Source organism: Carassius gibelio, chromosome A1 (genome assembly GCF_023724105.1).
Source record: "Carassius gibelio isolate Cgi1373 ecotype wild population from Czech Republic chromosome A1, carGib1.2-hapl.c, whole genome shotgun sequence".
Lineage (NCBI taxonomy): Eukaryota > Metazoa > Chordata > Actinopteri > Cypriniformes > Cyprinidae > Carassius > Carassius gibelio.
In genome coordinates, this window is record NC_068371.1 from 2,874,204 (window position 1) to 2,897,064 (window position 22,861).

General features: G+C 37.1%; 1 protein-coding gene across 1 annotated transcript; it reads right to left on the minus strand.

The window, feature by feature from the left end:
- Positions 1–1,340: 1,340 nt before the first annotated feature.
- LOC127953666 (FHF complex subunit HOOK interacting protein 1A-like) lies at positions 1,341–21,194 on the minus strand. The gene is made up of 13 exons (XM_052552962.1): positions 21,001–21,194; positions 15,408–15,536; positions 13,762–13,968; positions 11,432–12,124; positions 8,642–8,800; positions 8,350–8,436; positions 8,097–8,264; positions 7,506–7,585; positions 7,196–7,395; positions 5,618–6,568; positions 4,345–4,523; positions 3,564–3,678; positions 1,341–3,346 (listed from the first exon to the last, which is right to left on the minus strand). The coding sequence occupies exons 3-13, from the start codon at positions 13,864–13,866 to the stop codon at positions 3,153–3,155; spliced, it is 2,931 nt and encodes a 976-aa protein (XP_052408922.1). The 5' UTR covers positions 13,867–13,968; positions 15,408–15,536; positions 21,001–21,194; the 3' UTR covers positions 1,341–3,152.
- Positions 21,195–22,861: the final 1,667 nt, after the last annotated feature.

The following is a 22,861-nucleotide window of genomic DNA, read 5'->3' on the forward strand; positions in this document are numbered from 1 at the left end:
TGTTGCCAGTTCAGTTTATCAGAGGAGGAAAGTACTGAACAAACAGCAGGGTGAAGTTCAGAGAAAAACAAAAGGCAGAACTGAACTGGTCCAAGACAGATCCATTCTAGAGTAAATGGACTCATGAATTACCCAGCATGCCTCTTTGTGGTTTCAATGCTGTTTTCTGGACAAGCAGTTTATTTGAGAAATAGACTTTTCATACGGTACCTACCAGAAACGCACAGACACTGTAAGATTTAGAGCCAAACAGCCTCTTAATATTTCTTATTCTGAAAAAACAAATGTGTTCAGGATTTTGTTCTTCACGGCTCAGTTAATTCTGGCCTCTGAGACATTTATCACTCAATGATCATTGATTCCTTAATAGTCAGGTTTTGTGAGAAACTCTTGTGTCTCTTTGCTGCATTAAGTTGTTTGCAGCTCCAGTCCGTATGGATTTTCCACCAGAATTGGATTTTGTGGGATTATTCATCACTTTTAGACTTTTAGCAGGTCAGAACAAGGTGGTGTTTAATCACCATTAGCATTTTCCAGCGCAGTCCGGGTCTAAATAAAATTTTTATGTACTACTAAGACTGTGCTTTTCAGTCAGACCCAACATATTGAATCAAAATATAAATATATATGATAACTTAATGTTGCTGGGTAAAGAGTTTTGAGTTGGTTGTATTATATTAGTAAGTAGCGCCCTCTGGTGGATTATGCATTTCACATACTATTATGTAAAGAGAGTCATCCTTAAATTCCTAATGTTTCTAAAATAAACAGGTTTATATATATATATATATATATATATATATATATATATATATATACACACACATATAGTGAGATGAATTTGTGTATAAAGAGATGAAATTCAAATGAGTAGAAACATTTTAGAACTTTATTGAAATGTTGGAGACCATTAAATGAATCGGAAACGATTAGATTAAGCTTAAATGAGGTCAACAGTATGGCCACATGTCCAATATTAACACAGTAAATTATTATATTTGTTTTCAACCCCCAAAAAAACATACATTTAACATACAGTCTATTAATAACTCTATAGAACTTCAGAAGACTGACAATGTTACGCCACACTCACTCATGTGTCAGTTTAAAGAAGATATATTTATTCAAGATGACATGCCTTTGTATAGATTTCCATTTGACATACAGAACATGTTTTAAGTTTCCTGTCTGAGCAGGTGAACAGATGTGCTGGTGACATTACTACAGATTCAGCATTTCTTTTTACTACCAAGAAATACACATCTATAGAGAGATTAAATTTAATTATTGCTTACCACCAGTAAAGAAGATTTAGTATAGAGTTTTTAATCTAGCTCTTGAGCCGCTCTAATAAGGAGGTCACCAGCGGTACATAAAGAAAAATAATATAAATATCTTTGCATTCACATGATACACCGCGGCCTCAGGGTTTTTGGTAATTAAGTTTTGATTGACGTCATTTGGGACAGGCTTCATGCAAATCGTCTACCTTTAAAAAAAAAAGTCTTCAGAATAATCGAAGCCAATGAAGACATTTAAGGCAATTCATGAAGCACATGGTGACAAAAATATACATTTTCAAATAGTAGGCTGTTTGTGAAATTCTATTTAAAGCATAATCACCATTAGAGCACCATTGCTTGTGGTGTGCTTACAAATTGCATGTAACAAATTTGAGTTTTCACTAAAAACAAATGTGAGTTTCAATATGCATTTATTATTGATCAAGTTCATGCATGTTTTGATATATAACTGTAAAAACAGTTTCAAATCAAGGCAGCAACTTTGATACTAAAGACTTTTTTTTCCTCTTTTTTTTTTTTTTTTGCATATGGGTGTTGAGATAGACTGCAATTGCATTTCAATTGCTTTCTTGTACACATGTAAAAGAAAAAATGAAAAAAGTAATGTATGAACCCGATCTCTTTAAATGTGATCCAGTAAAAGCAGTGCATTTCAAGCCCATTCTTAGAGGCAATGCAAGCAACAAAGAAACACAACTCAAAATATAAAAGGCAATGTCTTAAAATCATGTTTGTAAAAATACAATATTTTATATCCTTCTAAAATAGTTTTGATACACTACCTTTCAAAAGTGTTGAGTTGGTAAGATTTTTTAATGTTTTTGAAGGAAGTCTCTTCTGTTAACCAAGGCTGCATTTATTTGGTAAAAAAATAATAATTGTGATTTAGTTTTTTAATGTTTTAAAATGTAATTTACAGAGCTGAATTTTCAGGTGCTTAAATAACATTTCCCGTTATTATCAAGGTTAAAAACAACTACGCAGCTCAATATTTTTGTGGAAACCGTGATGCATTTTTCATGATTGTTTCTGTCACTTTTGATCAATGTTATCTGTCCTCATTTCCTGGATAAACATATTTCTTTTGTTCATAAATAAATAAATCTTACTGACCTTAAAACTTTTAAACAGTAGTGTATATCTTACCCCAATAAGATAAAAATGCCTCATCCTAATTAACAAGCAGGTGTGTTGCAAGTTTTAAACATTCATTAACAACCGTAATTAACACCTAAGATGCTCTACAAAGAACCAGAACCAATGTGTTTCTCAAAGTGAGAGGAAATCCAGCAATCCTACAGACGACAGGTCATTTAGTCCGTTGTATAAAATGTCCAAAAGTATGTTTAGCGTATTAAAAACTGTACAAAAATGTTGAAAATGGAGGACTAAAGGAATAGGCACTTTAAGTATCCAAGGCCATCATGTGAAATATTTCAGCAGCACTGAACAGTCTTCATAAGAATAAGGTCATAAAGTGTTATTAATATCTAATGCCTCTTAATGCTGTATGGCCGTCACTATTTAGTTTAGGCCTGAAATTTCTATCTCCAGCATGTTGCATCCTTAAGTCACTTTTATGAAATGAAGGCAAATCAACCGACTGTTTTGTGGCTGGGAAATGAGTTTTGGTAATGCAAACAAGGGAAGTTTCAAGGATTGTTCTCAGAACCGAATAAAACATGCTGAAAGAAGCCCCATCAAAAATATCAAAAGTCAGAAAAACATTCCCACATTCATTGAGAGCTCATAGTGCTTTCGGCGAGAACTTAAAATCATTCAAAATCTCAGAAGTTCAAACGTTTCCTGGAAACATTAACAGCAAAAACATAAAAACAGAATCAAAGTCTATTGCTCCGTGGGAAGATGAGAAAGGATGGAGTGTTCTTGTGCAAAGGCTGCGAGCTCTTTCAGGAACTCTGTGAAAAGAACCGTGGCATAGACCTCGGTTTCATTTAAGGGAACCACAGTTTTGGGTTGGATAGTCGGGTTCTTCTGGATTCTGTCTGCTTCAGAACCATGGAGTCCATTCTGTGGAGAGTCTAGATTGAAATGGGGTTCAAAAAGTCATTGTACGATACATAAACATGGTCACAGAAAAGGAAGAGTAACTGAACAAACAAATATGAAACCATTTATCCATTATAATATATTACTGGGTCATGTAAATGAAATATAGACATATTGATCAAATGATTAAGCTATTAAAAGTGTTTTGTGTTTATTAAATCATGAAACAGCAAGGCAACATGCTCTTACCTCTTAGTGAGCTCTCTCTGGCCAGTAAGCAGTGCTGAGCAGCTGTGAGAAGCTCAGGGAAATCTTTATTATTCGCTGACCACTTCTCTATCTGGTTCTTCACTGAGGCCAGGACCTATAAAATCAAGAAGAAGGGAATTATTGAACAGATTCCATAATCTCCTCGATGCGATGCATGCATGAAAGATGCACATTTACACCAATTTCAGGTGATTTGTGAAAAAACTTTATGAAATATTTTCATCATACCTGAAATCAACATGCAGTGATTGTAATAAAGGTACTTCTCTAACTGATAACTGATTTTTCAGCTTGAAAGCAATCAGTGGGTCCCTTTGAAATCACATTTGAGATGAACATTCATGTTGGTGTGAACAGGGCTAAAAGTGAAAGCACACCTTTGTGTGTATTAATACATATATATGATGCAACGGATCTAATGCATCCTCTCAAAGACATTCTGATGAATGAATGCAACCTGCCAGACAGTTTTCACTATTGCTTTAATCTCTTTAAATGATATGAAATAGGTATAATTCAGTTAATTTACCTGTTTATAAATTATGCTCTACTGAAACACATAGACATAATACATAATGCGCTCAAAATATCTGGCATGTTAATCGGAGTTAAAGCTTATGTTTATTGGAGGACAGCATTTTCTGGTCTCTTTTTCTTCTGTGCTAACTCAAATTAAGCATGCAATTACAATGAATTTTCAGTAAGCATGCCTTAAAAACCACATTCATTCAGTCGATCAGATATTGCATGCGCTTCAGACCTGGTACAGTGAGCGGACGCTAGGCTGGAACACCATGTTTGTGTTGAGGAGGAAGGAACGCAGCAGGGGCTGGGGGTAAGCAGCTAACTGAGCCAGAATACCAGTCAGAAGCAAGTTCACGTGGAGTGAGTTACTCGGCATGTTTTCTAGACGAGACAGCAGTACGCTCAGAAATGGCCCTGAGAAAGACGAGAGTGAAACAAATATTAGTTAAAAGGGAAATAAACTCAACTATACAAAATAAATAAGTCAGAACAAAAATATCATACAGAACATTAAATCGATTCCAAAACTAAGGAATTGAACTAAGGTCAAACTTCATTTGGGCTATTGTACTTTTATACTGCTGCCACAGATTGCTTTTTAAACCGTGGTTAACCCCTCTCTCTCCCAGAATGTTATTTTGACTGACGTGGAAACCCGGAAAGAGATGTTAACCCCCACGAAATGCAATTTAATAAAGATTGGACTATTTTTGAGCATCAGCTAGGTTTGTGTTGTTACACAGACCTGGCAACAATGGTGCTACATAATTCAGTTCAGTGCAAAATTTCATGCATGAAATGTAAAATTATGTTTATGGTGTCTAGATGCCACTTTTTAAGGTAATTACTGGTAATTACTGCTGGAATTATATAGATATAGTGTAACCCCTCTCTCCCGGGTCCTCTCTGACGCTCCTCGCACTCGCGACGAGTGGGGCTCGAACCCAGGTCTTCGGCATGGTAAGCGGACGCACTAACAAGGAGGCTAAATGGCTACACCCACTAGCGTCTGTCGCTAGTGCGTCTCTTGAGATCGGGGAGTGAGGTTTACCTGCAAAGCACTACTCGCTGGCCTCTGTTACACTCAACCCCCTAACCTCACTCCCATCCGGGTCACGGCACCAATGTAACTCCTCTCTCCCGGGTCCTCTCCACCGCTCCTCACACTCGCCCCGAGTTGGGGCCCGAACCTGGGTCTCCGGCATGGGAGGCGGACGCACTAACAAGGAGGCTAAATGGCTACATCACCAGCATCTGTCGCTAGTACGTATCTTGAGATCGGGGAGTGAGGTTTACCTGCAAAGCACTACTTGCTGGCCTCCGTTACAATAGTATACTGCGTAATGTTTTACACAGCATTTTAAATGAGCAGGCAGTATACACTAATGTACACAGTTGAACATCCATTATGGTTTAGAATGAGTGCACTCGATAATGTCCCTTGAAATAGTGCACTATATAAATAAGTGTATGAAGATTTAGCAAAATCACAAAATATGCTTTCTGACCTGTGAAAGGCACAGCATGTGCCCTGCTCCCGCTACGCGGTTTGGTCCCAAAAGGCGATGGCAACTTTTCAGTCTCTGGTGTTTCTGGCGAGAAAGAGTTAAAGTCGATCTCATCTTCCTCATCACCTATGAGGACTGTAGGACTCTTGAGTTCACCGTCTGCTTTTGCTGGACTACTGTGCTGAGCACCCAGAGTCCTTATGAGCTCCTCATACTGGGCCATGAGGTCCTCCCCTTCCAATGATGACCTGTGGTCTGACTGGGATTCTCTCTTTTTACTGTCCATTTCATTTAATGGGGAGCTCAAGCCATTGCTCATCAAGGATTCTGAATTTGTAGTCTTCTGATCAGTTACTGGTCCATCTAACACCTCCTGCTTTGCCGGTTCGGGAGGTTTGGATGGTGCATGATAGCTATTTCCAGAGTCATGAGCATCCTTCTGGGCTACCAGTTCATAAACCATAACATCATTCTGGAACTCGGACTCTTCAATGTAAGAGCCCTTCACAATCATAACAGCAGTTTTCCGTAGGTCTTGAATGTGTTTTGGGGGCTCGTCCGGGATGGGACGCATCTCCTGATCTTCCTCTGGATGCGGTTGTGTAGGACAAGCATCATAACTATCATCCCACTCCAGTTCCAGCAATCCAGGAGTAGCAGTGAGATCTTTGAGGGGTTTACCAGAGTCATGCATCTTATTTGGGGTTTTCTTGCTGGTAATTGGTGGCCGAGTCCTACCTGCTTCTTCCAAGGTACTGCGCTGGTATTCTTCTGGAGAAGGGTTCTCCCCATCGTAAGGGGCTGACCACACACGGCATGCTCGCATACAATGACCAATGCTGTTTTGTGCATCGTACAAGTAGTGCAGGTAACTGACATCAAGGTAGATCTCTGAGCCAATGACACATGAGTTACCACAGTCGTCCTCCTCTGAGAAGACCTCTTTTGATTCTAGAGGAAAATGTACAAGCAATATTAAAATTGTTACATTTCATGACCTCTTTTTCACAAATACTAATCCTAACAAAAGTATTGCTTGGAATTTATATCAGCTCGTAAACAATTTAATAACAAGCACAGACCTTAGCGGATTGCATAGGCTGGAATGTAGTAATCAAGTTGAAGGCAGCACTTTTGAAGTTGCAGATTTATTTCAGAAGACGGAAGTCATTGAGACTTGAATACCATTTCAGTCTACAGACCTGAGTCCCCTAATCTGAATAAATTTTTATTTAGTTTGATCTTAATCAACAAATTTACAGGGCACGGTTTTGCGGAGACCAACATTAAAACCTTGAAATCCTTTAAAAAAACACCTTCAACGATTACTTTTAAAAACTCTTCTGCATTAATCCATGTTATGTGTTTGAATTGTGCTCCTGGAGGGCAAATGGAGAGTTTAGTGCCAACTTGGCCAAAACGCTTGCCTGGATGTTTATAGTCATCCTTGATTAGCTGGTTTAAATGTTTAATTGGAGTTACCCCTGATCAAAGTATTTATGTTTTGTTATTACAATGACACTTTATGCACAATGCAACTTCAGGAATGCAACAGGAAGCAATGGAGCTACATTATACCCGTAGTTCCTATAGGGGAGCCATCAGTGCCTTTTGACCACAGAATGGAGTCCAGTTGTCTGAGTGGAGGGGGGATGACCTCTGGAGAACAGCAGGAGGGTGTAAGGGCTAGAAACTTGGCGGCCGATACAGAGTAACAGTCTCTCTCGCTCAGGACTCTCCGCTGACTCAACATCATGTGGTTACATGGGATCAGGTACCTGTCAGGGAAGGAAGGACCACAAGTACAGTGCCGCAAGAAAGACAGATGAACATCAACACTGAGACATTATTAAAAATACACATGATGCACCCGCATAAATATACTCACTTGAAAACCAACTGGAGCATGACATCTTCACAATGCAAGCCAATGAGAGTGCGGAACAGCGCCAGTGATACTGTGCCAAGCTGGAACAAAAGCACAGCTTATAAAACACACTACTAACAAAACACCAGCTTAATGAAGACACTGCATGAGTAAAACAACAAAACTGGAATTAACAGATTTAAACCGTTTCATATGAATATTGCATAAAACAAAGTTGACTGTCATGCCTAACAGGATTCTTAAGGCTCAGTGCTGTAGGTTCTTCTGTTTGAATACAGGTGCAAATTAATATTTGAGTTAAAAATCTACCTTCATTCCTTTATCTAATCCATCAACCAATTCTTAATACTTTTGGAACCTGTCTTCACCCTTTCACCTTCACCCAAGCTCTACACTCTTACAAAATCTCCCGTTATAATCAATGATGCTGACTACACTACACAATGAATCTTATTTCCATCGTGTTTACACTTTGTTGGTTATGATAAAAGGATTTGGAAGCGTGCAGAAGGTCGCACTAACCAAATCGCCCAGCACTAGTTCAGTGGCCTGTTCTCAAGTAAGTACTGCTTTTTGAGAAATTGTGGTTACCTGAAAAGGAGTATTGATGCGGCTGACCAGCGTGTCCAAAATGTGCACATTGTCATGTCGATGGAGCAGGATGAAGCTTAGTAAGGTGTGCAGCAATGCAGGATCAGTTACGCTGCGTATGAAGAGGTCCAGGTACGCTGTTGTGGTCATCACCTCTTCAAGTGTCAGCTACAGAAGATTAGATTTCTTAAAATCCAATTTGACTGATATCAGGTATCAGATCAAGGAAGAAAATGGCTTACTCCTCACTAACCTTGTGTAATGCTGGTGCTAAAACAGGTACCAGAAAACCATTATGAATGTAGCCAACTAGCTGGTCTCTAATGGAAGGATGGGCCACCTACACACAAATTGAAATGGTCTAAATACATTTTTATTCCTTTTATCTACTGGGCACATACAGATAAGGGTACTGCAGTAATGCTTATTTATAGCTCAACCTTTGTCACCTGACATAAGACTTCAAGAAAAATGTTTGCAAAATATGCAGAGGAAGTTTGAATGCGTAAATTGATCCGATCCTGTGAAGTAGCACATGCACACACCTGTATGACAGCATTGCAGAACTCCAAGGAGTTAAGAAACTGCACAAGAGCGGGCAGCTGCTGCCAATCCTCAAGGTGCAGACAGTGCCACTCTTCACTGGGTACATCCAATTTGGTGGGCAAAGATGAGTAAAGCCCACTCAGACCTGTAGCCAAAACCTTCACCAAAGATAACAAACAATAAAAATACAACTGTTACTCCATTTCATTCATCTGTAACTAGGGCTAAAAGGGTTCACTGACATTATCAACAACGTCCACCATAAAAAAATTGTTGATAAATATTTTTGTTGTTGAATAGTCATTTTCTCTCATATGACACATGCAATAACGTGGCTTGACCAGAGAGGTGCTGTGCAATCCAATGGAAGACGTCATACTTAAAGGGACAATAAGTAACTTTTTAGGTATTTTATTATCTAAAATCAATATTTTTATTCATAAATATGCCCTCAATGGTGTACAAATACCTATGCCAATGTTTAAACTAATCCTCGTAAATGAAGAATTTATTATCTTTATATACATGGGACGGGTAGGTCGACGGAGGCTTCCACAACGCGTTTTCGGTCAGAGCCAGAAACGCAGGTGGAGAGCAGTGAGAGGCGCTTGAAACTGCACCGGCAAGTTTAAAAGTCTGGATTGCATTCTTATTATGGACCATACATATGCCGCGCCACAGGAGAAGAAAACATCGTTCGCCAAAACAGTCAAAAATAGAACGTAAAAGGAAACGTGAGCGTAGATTACAGAAAACAAGAGTTAATGTCGGGGAAGCTTTTTCTAGGTGGAAAGAGCTAATGCTTGATAAAGATTTCAAAAGAGACGCTGAAGTGGCCAGTTTTCTTCTCGACAGGTAAGTCAGTGTTACAGTCTATATTATAATATTTTTTTTATATCTAACAATGCACATTATTCAGAAAATATAACGAATAAAGAAGACATAACTACTAATTACAATATTTCATGTTTTCCACAGTCAGTAATTCATACTTTAACATTCGTTTGTTAGTTGTCATGTTGCTGTTTGTTTGAAATAACACACCTGTTCACCTGAAGGAAAACTCGACGAAGTGCTATTAGAATACATCCTGTCAAAGCTTTTTGGTACATATCGCCTACCGTAGATGCAACGCGCATTTGAAAAAGCGAGGCGCTGGAGAGCAAAATTAGTTTGAATGCAAAATACAATTTCACCACTAGATGGGAGTAATTCCTACTTAGTGTCCCTTTAAAAATAAACTCAAACCAGTAGTAGTAAAAAAAAAATAAAAAAAAAATTCTGATGTCATGTGGCATGAGGGGGGCGATATATTACCAGTGAATTTCTTTTTCATTCTTTGCTTAGGGTTAAAAAGTTGTTTGCTATAAGCAAGCAGTGTTTTACTGTTAAAAACCATATGTGCTTTGTGCTTTCCTCTCAATAACAAAATAAACACACAAGAAACATGACAGCAGGGGGAAAAGCAGCAAAGAATGCATTTGAAAGCAGCTCTATATGTATATGAATATGTATAACTCCATATGTTAACAATTTGCAAAGATCAATAATCCGTCAAAGCCTGAATAGTCACTGAAATAATCAATGATTAGTCAATAAATCATTCTAATGATCATTAGATTAATCGGTTATCAAAATAATCATTTGTTGCAGCCCTATCGGATTCTGCAACCATAAAAATCTACGAAATCAATGATAAACATCGATGGTTGTCTGGATTATAATATATGGACAGTGAGTAAATTTAATAGCCAATTAATTCAAAATACACTTGTGAACTCTTCGATACAAGGAAATCATTTACATGCCTCCTGGCTTCATTCACTGGCAGATGAATGTGAGGTCATGTAGGGCTGATGTCATCTTAGTTAAATGAGTCTCTCATCCATTGTGTAACAGATTATGCAATTATCTCTAATGAATTTACATAAGCACATACTGTGCAGCTGGATGCCCTTACAGGACCCACGGCGGGAGATATTTAAAATAAAAATGTGATAATATTCAGAAACAATCCATGCAATCAATAAAAATGACCTTTTGGCTTCATTGACAGTGGATTTCATTGCGATTTCATAAATAGCCAGATATGAGATTACTCAAAAGTGTTATTTTTCTCAATAGAGTTCATGCTCATTATAAGCGGAGGCTATAAATGTCATATTTCGTCAGGGTTTGCTACTTCATATAATTATGATGAAGATGATGATATTCAGTAGATGTTCATTCAAACCCTGTTTTTGTTCATTGGCCTTATTTAATGAGCCATCTTTACAGGTGTACAGCCTACAACATTCAATATTCTATAATAGTTTGTTTTAAAATAAACACTAAAAACTAAAACAATCAGGTTTAATATTCATTTTGAGACTGACTAAAGATTGCATTTAAGTATTATTAAATGTTTTTGCATTTCTTTGAGCACAAGATGATGGCAAAGTAATCTAAATATAAGCATGCACGGTTAAATATGCATTATGCACCTATAGATAAACAATATATCAGTACCATCTTAATTACACTGGGATTCAATACAGTATTTTACACGGTGAAATGGGAATGCCTTTTTATGCACTCAACACTTCAGAAAGCACCATGGTCCCTAAAGACGATTTAATTAAATGGTAATTTATCCAATGCACAGCATTAAATAAAGCAAGGCAGCACAGCAGTCACTCTAGTTATCATAAGCACTTCTAAGCAGAATCCAAGTACTTTAAAAAAGAGAAACATATATAGCGAAACGGTATAAACATAAGAGGAGGATATATAACAATAGGCCTTCATACCGGGCAGAAATAGGTGTTCTCTGCGATGTGTTTGGCCACAACTGTGTTCTCAGCAGAAAGAGCCATGATGAGCAGAAGTGCATCTCTGGCCTGCTGTCCCACTGAGCCTTCCCTGTGTATGAAAGGGATGAGTAGGGAGAAGATGAGGAAATTAGCAGCTCCTTGGTCCTCGCTCGTATGGAAAAACAACTCCAAGACTGACGGGTCTTTAGCCAGGACACAGCACAGCTGATTCAAGAGCAGCACGAGTTCTGTCTCCACAGCGGAGGAGCTTGGACTCGATGGGGAGCCGGAGCAGGACGACAAGATCATCATCAAAGGCTTGAGCACAGGTTTATGATGAAGTAATGGCTGCTTGGCTTGTCCGATCAGCATCTCGTACATCTTCAGTTGCTCCAATTTCATATCATCGGTGAATTCTCGCCTCAGGCTCCAGATGAACAGTCGCTCCAACACGTTCTCCATCACCACAAACTCCAGGATGGGCCCCATGGCTCCATTCTGACCACACTCCTCCTCCATGAGGAGGAAGAGCATGTGCTCTACATAGTTCTGCACGGCGCTAGCCTCATCGCCAGGGATTGGACCGAAACGGAAGCTGCCGAATCCTCCACCCCCAGCAAGACCATGACCTCCACCCAGGCCACCAACATTACTGCGCAGCGGGTCATGCTTCTCTAAAATCTTCACCACCTGAGAAACGTCAAGAGACCAGAAGTCATTCACACTGTAGAGAACAGTCATAGTATAGCAAATTTTCCCTTTAAGGCATGACGTCGCTAAATGATTTTTGTTAACTAGATGAGTTAAATTTGGAAACTTAATGTTGGCTTGAAATACCTACTTTTAAGTTTGCTGATTTTAAGTGTATAAAATGCTATTAACATTCTAACTGCTAAAATGTTTAAGCAGATTGCTAACATGAATTAGCATGTTGCTACCATGTTTTAATACTTTGCTAGCTAGTTTTAACAAATTGCCCGTATGTTTTAACATGTTGCTAGCATGTTTTAACACCATTTAACATCGTTAACATGATTTAGCACACTGTTAGCATGTTTTAACATGTGGCTAACACAATTTAATGTGTTCCTAAATGTACACTGCTAACATGTTTTAACATGTTGCTAGAATGTTTTAACATGTTAACTTGATTTAACACATTGCTAGCATGTTTTATGTTAGTAACAGGTTTTAACATGTTAACACCATTTAACATATTGTTAACATGAGTCAACACACTGTTAGCATGTGGCTAGCACAATTTAACATGTTCTTAAATGATACACTGATAACATGTTGCTAGCATGTTTTAACATATTAACATGATTTAGCATATTGCTAGCATGTTGGTGGCATGTGTTTAACATGTTAACATGATTTAGCACATTGCTAGCATGTTTTATCATATGGCTAGCACAATTTAACATGTTCCTAAAATGATACACTGATGGCATTTTTTACCTGTTGCTAGCATGTTTTAAAATGATAACATGATTTAGCACATCGCTAGCATGTTTTACCATGTTAGTAGCACGTTTTAACATGTTAACACCATTTAACATATTGTTAGCATGTTTAAGCATGTGGCTAGCACAATTTAACATGTTCCTAAAATGATACACTGCTTGCATTTTTTACCTGTTGCTAGCATGTTTTAAAATGCTAACATGATTTAGCACATTGCTAGCATGTTTTAACATGTTTTTAACACAATCTAACATATTGGAAGTGCATGCGAGGCCAATGGCATATTGCTCTTTAACAAAGTGCATTATTCATCAATGCAAAAGCAGGAAGTGGTAAAAGAGTGAAACTAATCCAAATGAGTACTAAAATATTCAAATGATCTCATATGCTGTTTCCATTTCCAAAAATCACCCTAATTTCCGTCTTTAGAGTTTCTCTAATGGCCTGAACTCGTCTTCTGTACCCAAACAATGCCTCTATGTTCTGGAGCATTCTGCTGAATCGACAGAAGAGGTTAGGAGCCTCATTCACAGTGTAACACCAACGAGATTTAAGCAGCTTACAAAACATTTTTTAATTATATTTTAATATTGTATCATTTATATATGTATGTAAATATACTTTGTAATTGTTTTATTATTGCATTTCATCATTAAGCCTCATATAAAATAAACAAAGTAACACTACTCATATAATATTTGGTTTGTGCACAGCAACAGTTTTTGTTTTGTAAGTTAATCCTCACATGAAAATCATCATCTATGTTTTTCTATTTCACCAACAGTAGCATCATGCATACAGAAAACTGCAGAAAAACAGCAAATGAAGAAAGAAGGTAAAAGGTATAATATATTCAGTACCTGTGCCCAGTGGTTTTTGAACACGATCATGCATGTTTCAGGGTCCACTCCTTTCGGGACCAGTGACTGGTCTCTTCTTTTCCCACTGACAACCATGGATGTCATTGTTTTGCCCTCCCAGCTGGACTAAACCATCATGAAGGGTGGAGTTGATGCCAGTTTCAACCTTACGTGGATAACTGCACAGTAGCTTTAGACACTGACAACCTGGAGATAAGCACAGAACAGCCTGATATATATACATATATATAAAAAACACTACCAATACATCAGAGAACGGTTAGGTTGCGGTCTGTTTTAATGTGCATCATTATTTCAGTGGCTGTCTTGACAACAGCAATGTGTAATCTTTAGAAAATCAAAGCCTTCCAAGCGAGGTGTGTTGCAATTATGTGGCTGCCTTAATGCGAATGAATGAATTAACTCCGCTTCAATCACTTAAAGATGCTAATTAACAGCATGTGGATATGAGCTTTGTGTGCTATGCAATATCATATATTCTACATCTTATGTAATGCATCCTAAAGTAAAGAAATGTTACAGTACTGTAACTCACTGCTTATCTCAGTCATACTGTATATGCCGAGCTATTTTTATCAAATCAATAAACAGAACCACAGCCTTAAGCATTGAGATCACAGCTACTGGCTTCAACCAAATGTGTGTGCAAGCACCAGTGGCTATAGATGGATATAAGACACTCTCTGTCTCTAGTCAACAATGTGTGTAGGAAGTATTATCTATAGCTTCTTTGGTGTGTGTGTGTGTGTGTGTTATCTAAAAGATGAGCAAAGGCATAAAAAAATGGCCCTCTCAACAATCCATGTGGTCTGAAGACAGCATAAAAAAAATAATCACAGTACAAATCATACAAATTATGTAATGACAAAATTAAATTAAATTATTATTTTTTTTTTTAAATCATTTATTTTTGCACACTCAAAATGTGATGAGATGCATGCTGGGATGCCATTAAAACAGTTTATTATTTTTCCATTCAATCAAAGTCAAACTCATGCATTGATTTTTTATTTATTTATTATTATTATTATTATTATTATGTTAGTTTCATTTTTTTTTTTAAATACATAGGCACACATTTTATTTTTCTACAAAACTAATTCCAAGCACTTTTCAAGCATTTGATCTTGATTTAAGCCTACAGACAAAGATTTGATTTGAGTTTGATCAATATCATTTTATATCAATCAAAACAAATAAAGATTATTATGCAAGAATGATTTTTCTTTTTTCCCCAAAAAATATTACATAAAAGTAAATTTAAAAAAAAAAAGTAAAATGTAATGACACCACAAAAAAATGCATATTTTACTCTCATTATTATCAGTGGTCAAAAGATTTAACGAGGTGTCCTCCATCTCAGCTTCAGCATGTATAAATCTTTACAACCAGGATCCTAAATCAGTGCATCACACACGCCATAGCATGTGAATCTTTACACAATACTAAACAGCCAATCAGGATGCAGAAACTACTGCCCACGCATTAATTCAGAGCCAATCACTGCAGAAAGCCCAGTTTGAAACACAAAAAAGCCAGAAACATTTACGTACATTTTTTGGTTACACGTGGAGCGTCCACTCTCACTAGAGCACAGAAACCAGAGGTTTTGAATCTCCACCTACCTCAGCCAGACTCCTGCTCAAAGCGGCTCCAGGAGACACAGTATTTCGTAAAGCAGAAAACATCCACATCTTCAGAGTAATCTGGAGCACTTTTGAGATAATGTAGATTGAGATCTAGTCAAGGGGATTCTGAAAAAGATAAAAGAATGGGAATCTGTGTTAATGAGAGCAGTGTGAGAGAGTCGAGCACGGCCAGGAAATGACTGGATGAATCAGAGCAGTGATAAAGAGGTTTAGAACGGTACTGCAGAAGAGAATCAGGAAGACACGAGAACAAGAGCTGGGAATTCAGAAATGGAGGGTGGGGGGGTGAGATAGAGAAAGCTTCTGTCTGTAAAACTGCATAAAACCTGAAATAAAGCCACTCTTAAACCCCATTCAATAAATGAACAGACAGAGAGGGCATGAAAACACTGATCGCATGAGGAGATGAAGTAGTTAAACTTCTGTCAAGACCAGCCCTGCAAATTTAAATGTATATTTAAAAAATATAAAATATTTGCATGTAATGTCAGAATATATTTATTTGAAGTAAAAATAGTTACAGTATTCTAAACATTTAATTAAACAAACACCCCCCCCCCCCACAAAAAAAAGCTACACATCACAGGAATAAATTACGAAGGTAAAATATATTTCAAAAGTTATTTTAAATTGAAATAACATTTCACTTATTCTGTTTTTATTTAATCAGTGTAGTCACTAAAATTTGCCTGGTTATGTCTAAAACCCATTTAAAGGGATAGTTAACCCAAAAACAAAAATTCAGATTTACTCACCCTCAAGCCATCCTATGCATGTACAACTTCAGACAAATTATATCGGCGCTATATTAAAAAATGCACTGGTTCTTCAAATCTTTATAATGGCAGTGAATGAGGGTACAGATTTCGAAGCTCTAAAAAATTTGTCCATCCATCATAAAAAGTTCTCTACACAGCTCCGAGGGGTTAATAAAAGATGTGGGTGGGGAGCAGCAGCTAATTTGCATTTAAAGGCATGCAAAAATACAGCACCTTTCTGCTTCCACTTAAAATATGCATTTACAAAATTATATATTAAATGATCTGTGGGGTATTAGGAGCTGAAATGTCTCAGACACATTCTGGGGAAACCTGAGACTTATATTAGATGTTGTAAGAAGGGACATAATAGGTGCCTTTTAATAGAACTCAGATTCTATTCATCTGAAAGAAGAAAGAAATATACACCTATGATGGCTTGAGGGGGAGACAATCATGCGGTAATTTTCATTTTCAGGTGAACTATCCCTTTAAATTTTCTGGAGGTTATGATGCCTTGAAAGTTTCTTTACATGATGCCTTCATACAAGAAGAGAGGACGGAGAAAACCTCTGGAGAGGAAACTACACTGGATTCTTGATCTTGTTCTACTTCTGCAAAGAGATGAGAAGAGATACTGGGACAAATCTGGGGCGGACATTAGGGAAACGAGCAGCAGAGATGTCTTCTCACAGTAATGCTCCTGTACGAGCACACTGGACATATGTTTGCCTCAGATTAATAACCACACTTCTCTAGTTAAGGTTAATTCTGTTAACTCGATACTTACCACTTCCTGAGAAACTACAAACCTCAGCAAGAATATTTAAGGCATGCATTTGGCTCAATAGGACTTGAGAAACTGATTTTTATCAGAGCACACTTTATATACAGAAGGCATGGAATGACGTCACTCTTATAATGTCATGTCACACCATTGAAAAACAGGTTCCATGTGTTTGTAGTCACAGCAAATCTCACAAGGCCTCATTAAAGCACCTGTTCACATACGAAAAAACGTTTAACAACTGAGAAAAGGCCTTTTTTCCTTACAAGGCCGTCACGTTATAAAAGTAATGTGATTCTGGTCAGGGCTGGACTGTTTGCTCGGAGTCCCTTTGTAATTGACTCTCCTTTGAGAACGGGTTGTGTTTCACGCCCTGCAAGCCTTAGGGAGTGTCCATGGAGCTCTTCGTGCTGAGGTGAGACAGAAACACGGCTAGCAAGTCAGTCCCACCCTAACACAGGGCTGTCGTCGTTACTTGTGTTGGAGATTGTGTTCTGTGCAGTCATGAACTAGCATTTCCCCAGCACACGTCCGACTGCCATAAGTCTGGTTTTACACCAGAAATACAGAATCATTCATTAGGGACTCTTAAAATTAATTACATTTTCACTTTATATGAAGTGAAGTAAGATAGCATACAAGGTAAAAATGTATATAATTATACTTAAGAAATGGTGTATAAAAGCGTATAAAAACACTAAAAAATAAATTTCTAATTTTAAAATGCTACATGCTAGTGTCACAAAATTGTTTAAGGTCCAACTCAACTATTAACTCTGACTTTTGCTTCAATAAACTTCTTATTTGCTGTTTATTAATAGTTATAGGTACAGTGTGGGGTGGATTATGGGATCTAAAATATGCTCATGTAGAATAAGGTATTAATATGTGCTTTATAAGTACTAATAAACAGCCAATATGATACTGTAGTCATATGCATGCTAGTTAATAATGAAAATTGGTTCTAAAAATGTATATATATCCCAATAAAAATACAAATGCGATGCACATATAACATAATGACAAACCAATTTTAAAATGGTAAACTTAGCTGTCTAAATGCAGACAATCCATAAACTTCTTTTTTTATATATATATATAAAGCTTTATAAATATTTAAAGTGTTATTAAGAATGATCGCATTACCAAAAACCAGATAATAATGTATGGTTTTTGATCTCCTAGGATATGACTTTCATGATGAAAAAACACCTGGCCCTTGCTCTCTCTCTCTCTCTCTCTCTCTCTCTCTCTCTCTCACACACACACACACACACACACACACACAGGCACGTACACACGAAGGACACCCAAGCAAATCAAAGCAGGCTTGTCTGTCATGATATAGCACTGTCTCAAGGGGGATTTAGCAGCATGAGGACTATTACAGTGACAGAGTCTACTGAAAAATTTACAATGGATGCAAAGAGGAGACAACTACAGCCTCGACTACTGGACTTAGTTTAGAGCTTGATTTCTGACCCGAGGGTGAACGCACACATGAAATCATTTTCACAAGCTACATCGGTCCCTGGAATCATAAAGAGCACCAATGCATTCAGATCTTTATATAAGATAGCCAGAACTTACCATAATGTTATGGCATGCAAACCTGCTCTATGTTTATACTTTTCAGTCAGGGACCTACCCAGAGTTCAAAGCACATGATCTGCATAAATATTAACACAACACCTGTCTCCATCCTGATTGGTGGAACTTCACAGGCCTGGAGGTAACATGAGACCAGTAACTATAGAGAGACATTTGCGATCCTCTTGTTACTTTCAAACAGGGAGGAAAGGTGGGAAGACGATGACTTTAAATAATGTGAGAATCCATGCAAATGTGCTACGCTTGCATTTTCCATACCAAAAGATGGTGCGTGTTTATATTATGTTTGCAGAGTTTGTCCACACTTACAAGCAGTAAGAAAATATCCAGAGAAACTGAAACTCTATGACACTAAAGGCGGCAATCCTTCCCAAAAAAATAAGCTTTACAAAGAGAGATGATTTTTTTCAGAGCTGCAGATGAAAGGAGGAGGAGGACAAAACCAAATCAAACACAAAATGTCATTTATCAGACCAAAAATAAAAACATTTTAACTTGTGAGAAATAAAAACAGAAAGGGAGGGTGCAAATCAGCAGTTAGAGAGACGAGACAAAAAAGGTTAAAACTATTCAAAAAAAAAAAGAAGTTAAATATGAATCCATTTGATTAATTAGAGGCTTATAAATAAATCCCAAAACAATAGGACAGAGACAAGAGGGCACAAAGTAAACAAAGACATATCGAATGCACCTTTAAAATGATTATCAGCCAATTATCTGCCGCAACAAAACTAAACAAGTTTTCAAAAATGAACACATTACTTCATCTTCTGAAAATGCCGGAGGAAAAATAAACACTGTTGAGATCCTGATATAACAGGCATGCTACATCACAGATTGCTTGCTAGGGTTTATCATGAACATGTGGGATGTTCACATGGAACAACTGAGAAAACGCTGTTTGCGTAGGTTTCAGAGGAGGAGGACAAACAGAATGAGAGATCAAAAATATGATAAAGAGAGAGATAGTTAGCAAACAGAAAGCCCCTATGAGAAAGCAAGAGAGACGCATGCTTGCTGCAATTACACAAGTCCGATCAAACGCAGAGATGAGAGAGACACTTTCTGAATGCTTTTTGAAGTCTGAACGCTCTTTTCAGTCCCATTGAGACTTTCTTTTTCCTGTAAGCTATAGGCATTCAACACCACCCTTTCACCAGGAGTCTCCGATGATTCAGACCGAGTAAACAAGATTTATGAATAGAATATAATAAATCAGAAATGAGTGGCATTACTGAAGGCAGGGATTTAAAAACATTGTTTTCCTAATACTGTGACATTCATAGTTCAAGTGATGCTATAATCAGTCACTATTCCTACAGCATTCCCAAGTGAGTCTAATATCACAGCTACGCAGTCGTGAAGGTTAGTGTGTGTGTGTGTGTGTGTGTTAATCCTCAGCACAAGACAAGGCTGAATCAGGCAAGGGCAAGCCAAGGGGAGGAGCTACAGCTGGAGCAGTCTACTGAAGTTTAGATAGAAGTTAATGCTCTTAATCTGTTTTCTATTTCAGATCCACATTAAATGAGTACAATATCAACCTGAAGTGCTGACCCTTTTAAAAACCAGACAATCCATTATGTTCATCCAGGAAAACTGGAAATAAATAAAAACGAAAAAAATATTTTTTTAACTAAAATGAAAAGATCAAAATGCTGATTTAAAATATTAATTAATAGTATATAAATACTACTAATATTATTCAGCTGCTGGAATGCATATTGGAATGATATGCACAAAAGGCAACTGTGAAAAAGGAATAAAGCCATATTTTTTTAACATAAAAACACAATCTTAATCGGCTTGTTTGTGCTTGGTAAAAACAGACCACTATAAAGTCACAAAACATCACAGGTGTATCCAGAAACAAAGGTGTGCGACTTGTTTCACCTGTTGCGAAGAAAAACATTGCCACACACACACACAGGCAGACACACACACAAACACACACAGACACACACACACACACTGGGACTTTCTCATGTGCACTAACAACCCTAATTCTACTAAACAGTCAGAGGATTCCTATTACTGTTGGTGAATAATAAACGAATTCAAACAACAACAACAACAACAAAAATCTCTGCTGCATTTTCCAAGTCATGTCAACAAAGAAGCCAAAGAAGTCATTTCAGCAATACACGAGAATATAAGAATAGATTTAGGAGTGTAACTAGGTAGTTTATTAACTCTGTATTTAGTTAAACAAATAACTAGGTTTTGTTGAAGTAGTCATGGCTCCATCTCGAGTTCACACAATCTAGAACAACCTGTTTCTGTCAGAGCTGGCAGAGAAACAATGGAACTATCAGCAAAACATAATCATCCGTTATATACTGTAAGGAAAAGAAATCATAAAACATATAGAAATAAAACAGCAACAACATGGACAGTAGTGTGAAATGACACATACTTCGCCTTCAGTGTCCAGAGGTTTTGTTCTTCCACACCTGACAAACTTCTCCTGTGTCATATTCCGCTGGTGTTAACCCGATCATAATCCCTTCTCGTTATTGATTTCATAATGACGGCTCAGTACAGATCAATACTTTGTAGATCCGGGGATCTCCGACGCCACTTTGCTCTCTCGGTCACCTGAGCGAGGGTTAGAAAGGTGAGCTCCCAAGCCACGCCCCTAACTTTCTACACCCGAGCCGTGATTGGCTGCCGCTTGTGCGCTTGCTCACTCAGATTTCAATATAGATTATTTTTAGAATAATTTAGCCTACTAATAACATTACAGTAATTATTATCTATATTTATTATTTTATCTATCAATTATTATCTACATCTATAAAAAAAATAGCGACATTTCTTCTTATTAAGTGTTCTTAAGTATCTTTTTTCTTTTGAAAATCGTATTATGTTACAAAAACAGAGTTCTTCCGTCTATTATTTTCATGTTAAATAGTTATTCATTTTTATTTAGTTGTGCATTTTTGTGTGTGTTTTATTACCTTTCATTTGATTGAGTCTTCTTTCCATTTAGGCTCAAACAGAGACATGCAGAGGAACATTTTAACACACATTAATACAAGTTTCTCATGTATTTATATGTAACGTTCAGATTGTGGAAAAACATTTGCCTTACTGAACTTACCGTGTTCATTTATTGCTGTTACAGTTTTTCTCAGTCACTTTGGTGCATTTTTCAAAACAGAAATGAAATTTTCAAAACTACTTGTACAACCTCCACATCATCTAGTCATTAATACACATCATAAAACCAGTTTCTCATTCTTTTGAACAAGTTGCGATTGCTATTGTACATTCATGCAATTGATTACGCACATTTATCTGCGGTTTCCTACATTATCATTTGCTAATGTCATGTTGCTCAAAATGTATTATACAGTTTTCTGTGCAATAGTCTTACCCCCCAAAACATCTAGTCTTTAGTTCATCGTATAAGTCATTAAATGCAAAATGGTTAATCTAGTTGTCATAAACTGCCAAGCACACTTTTTATTTGTATTTTTACACACTATTATTAGATGTTTTGTCAATTTGGCATGAATTGTGCAAGTGAATCTTTACTAATGAAGAGAATGTAGATGATAAACCAATGATAAACCATTTCTCTGAAATAGCTCAAAGGTTCATCTCATGAATCTTCAGTAGGAAAGCTTATACTGTATAGACAAAGGACAACACAAGAGTTACAAATTCTGAAAATGGAATTATTTTCATCTTTGTTCCCATATTTCCTTTTCTATATCACAATGGCATTGTAAAAGTATTTTTTATTTTTTTATTTTTTTGGTCAGACCACTAGTAAAAGTGTAACTGGGAATTCTATCCAGTCTCTTTCAATCAACATCCCACAAACAGTAATGTGTAAATGTGTAGTTTTGAAATGGATATATGGCATACATAAGCATATGGCAAACTGTTCAATACAGTAGTTTACATCAGAACATCCCTCCACTGTTAAATTGACAACATGACTAAGCAATTTGACTGTCTTATCCGTAAACTATGACACAAGGACTTGTCATTCTGATGGCACTGACATGTTCATTGACACAGATATTTATTATTGAGAGATGAACTAAGGATTTTGAGCAAGAGACTGGCTTTTGCAGGTCATCCATTGTGTTTTGATATTTGTACGAGTTGTTTTGAGAAATGCACTTACTGTTTTGCAAATCTCAAGAATGATTAGAGAAATGTACCAAAGCGACTGAGAAAAACTGTAAATGAGACTGATGTGTGACACTTAATGTGACTCAAACAGCAGCATTTAAATGGAAGAATCGTTCACAGCAAGGAAC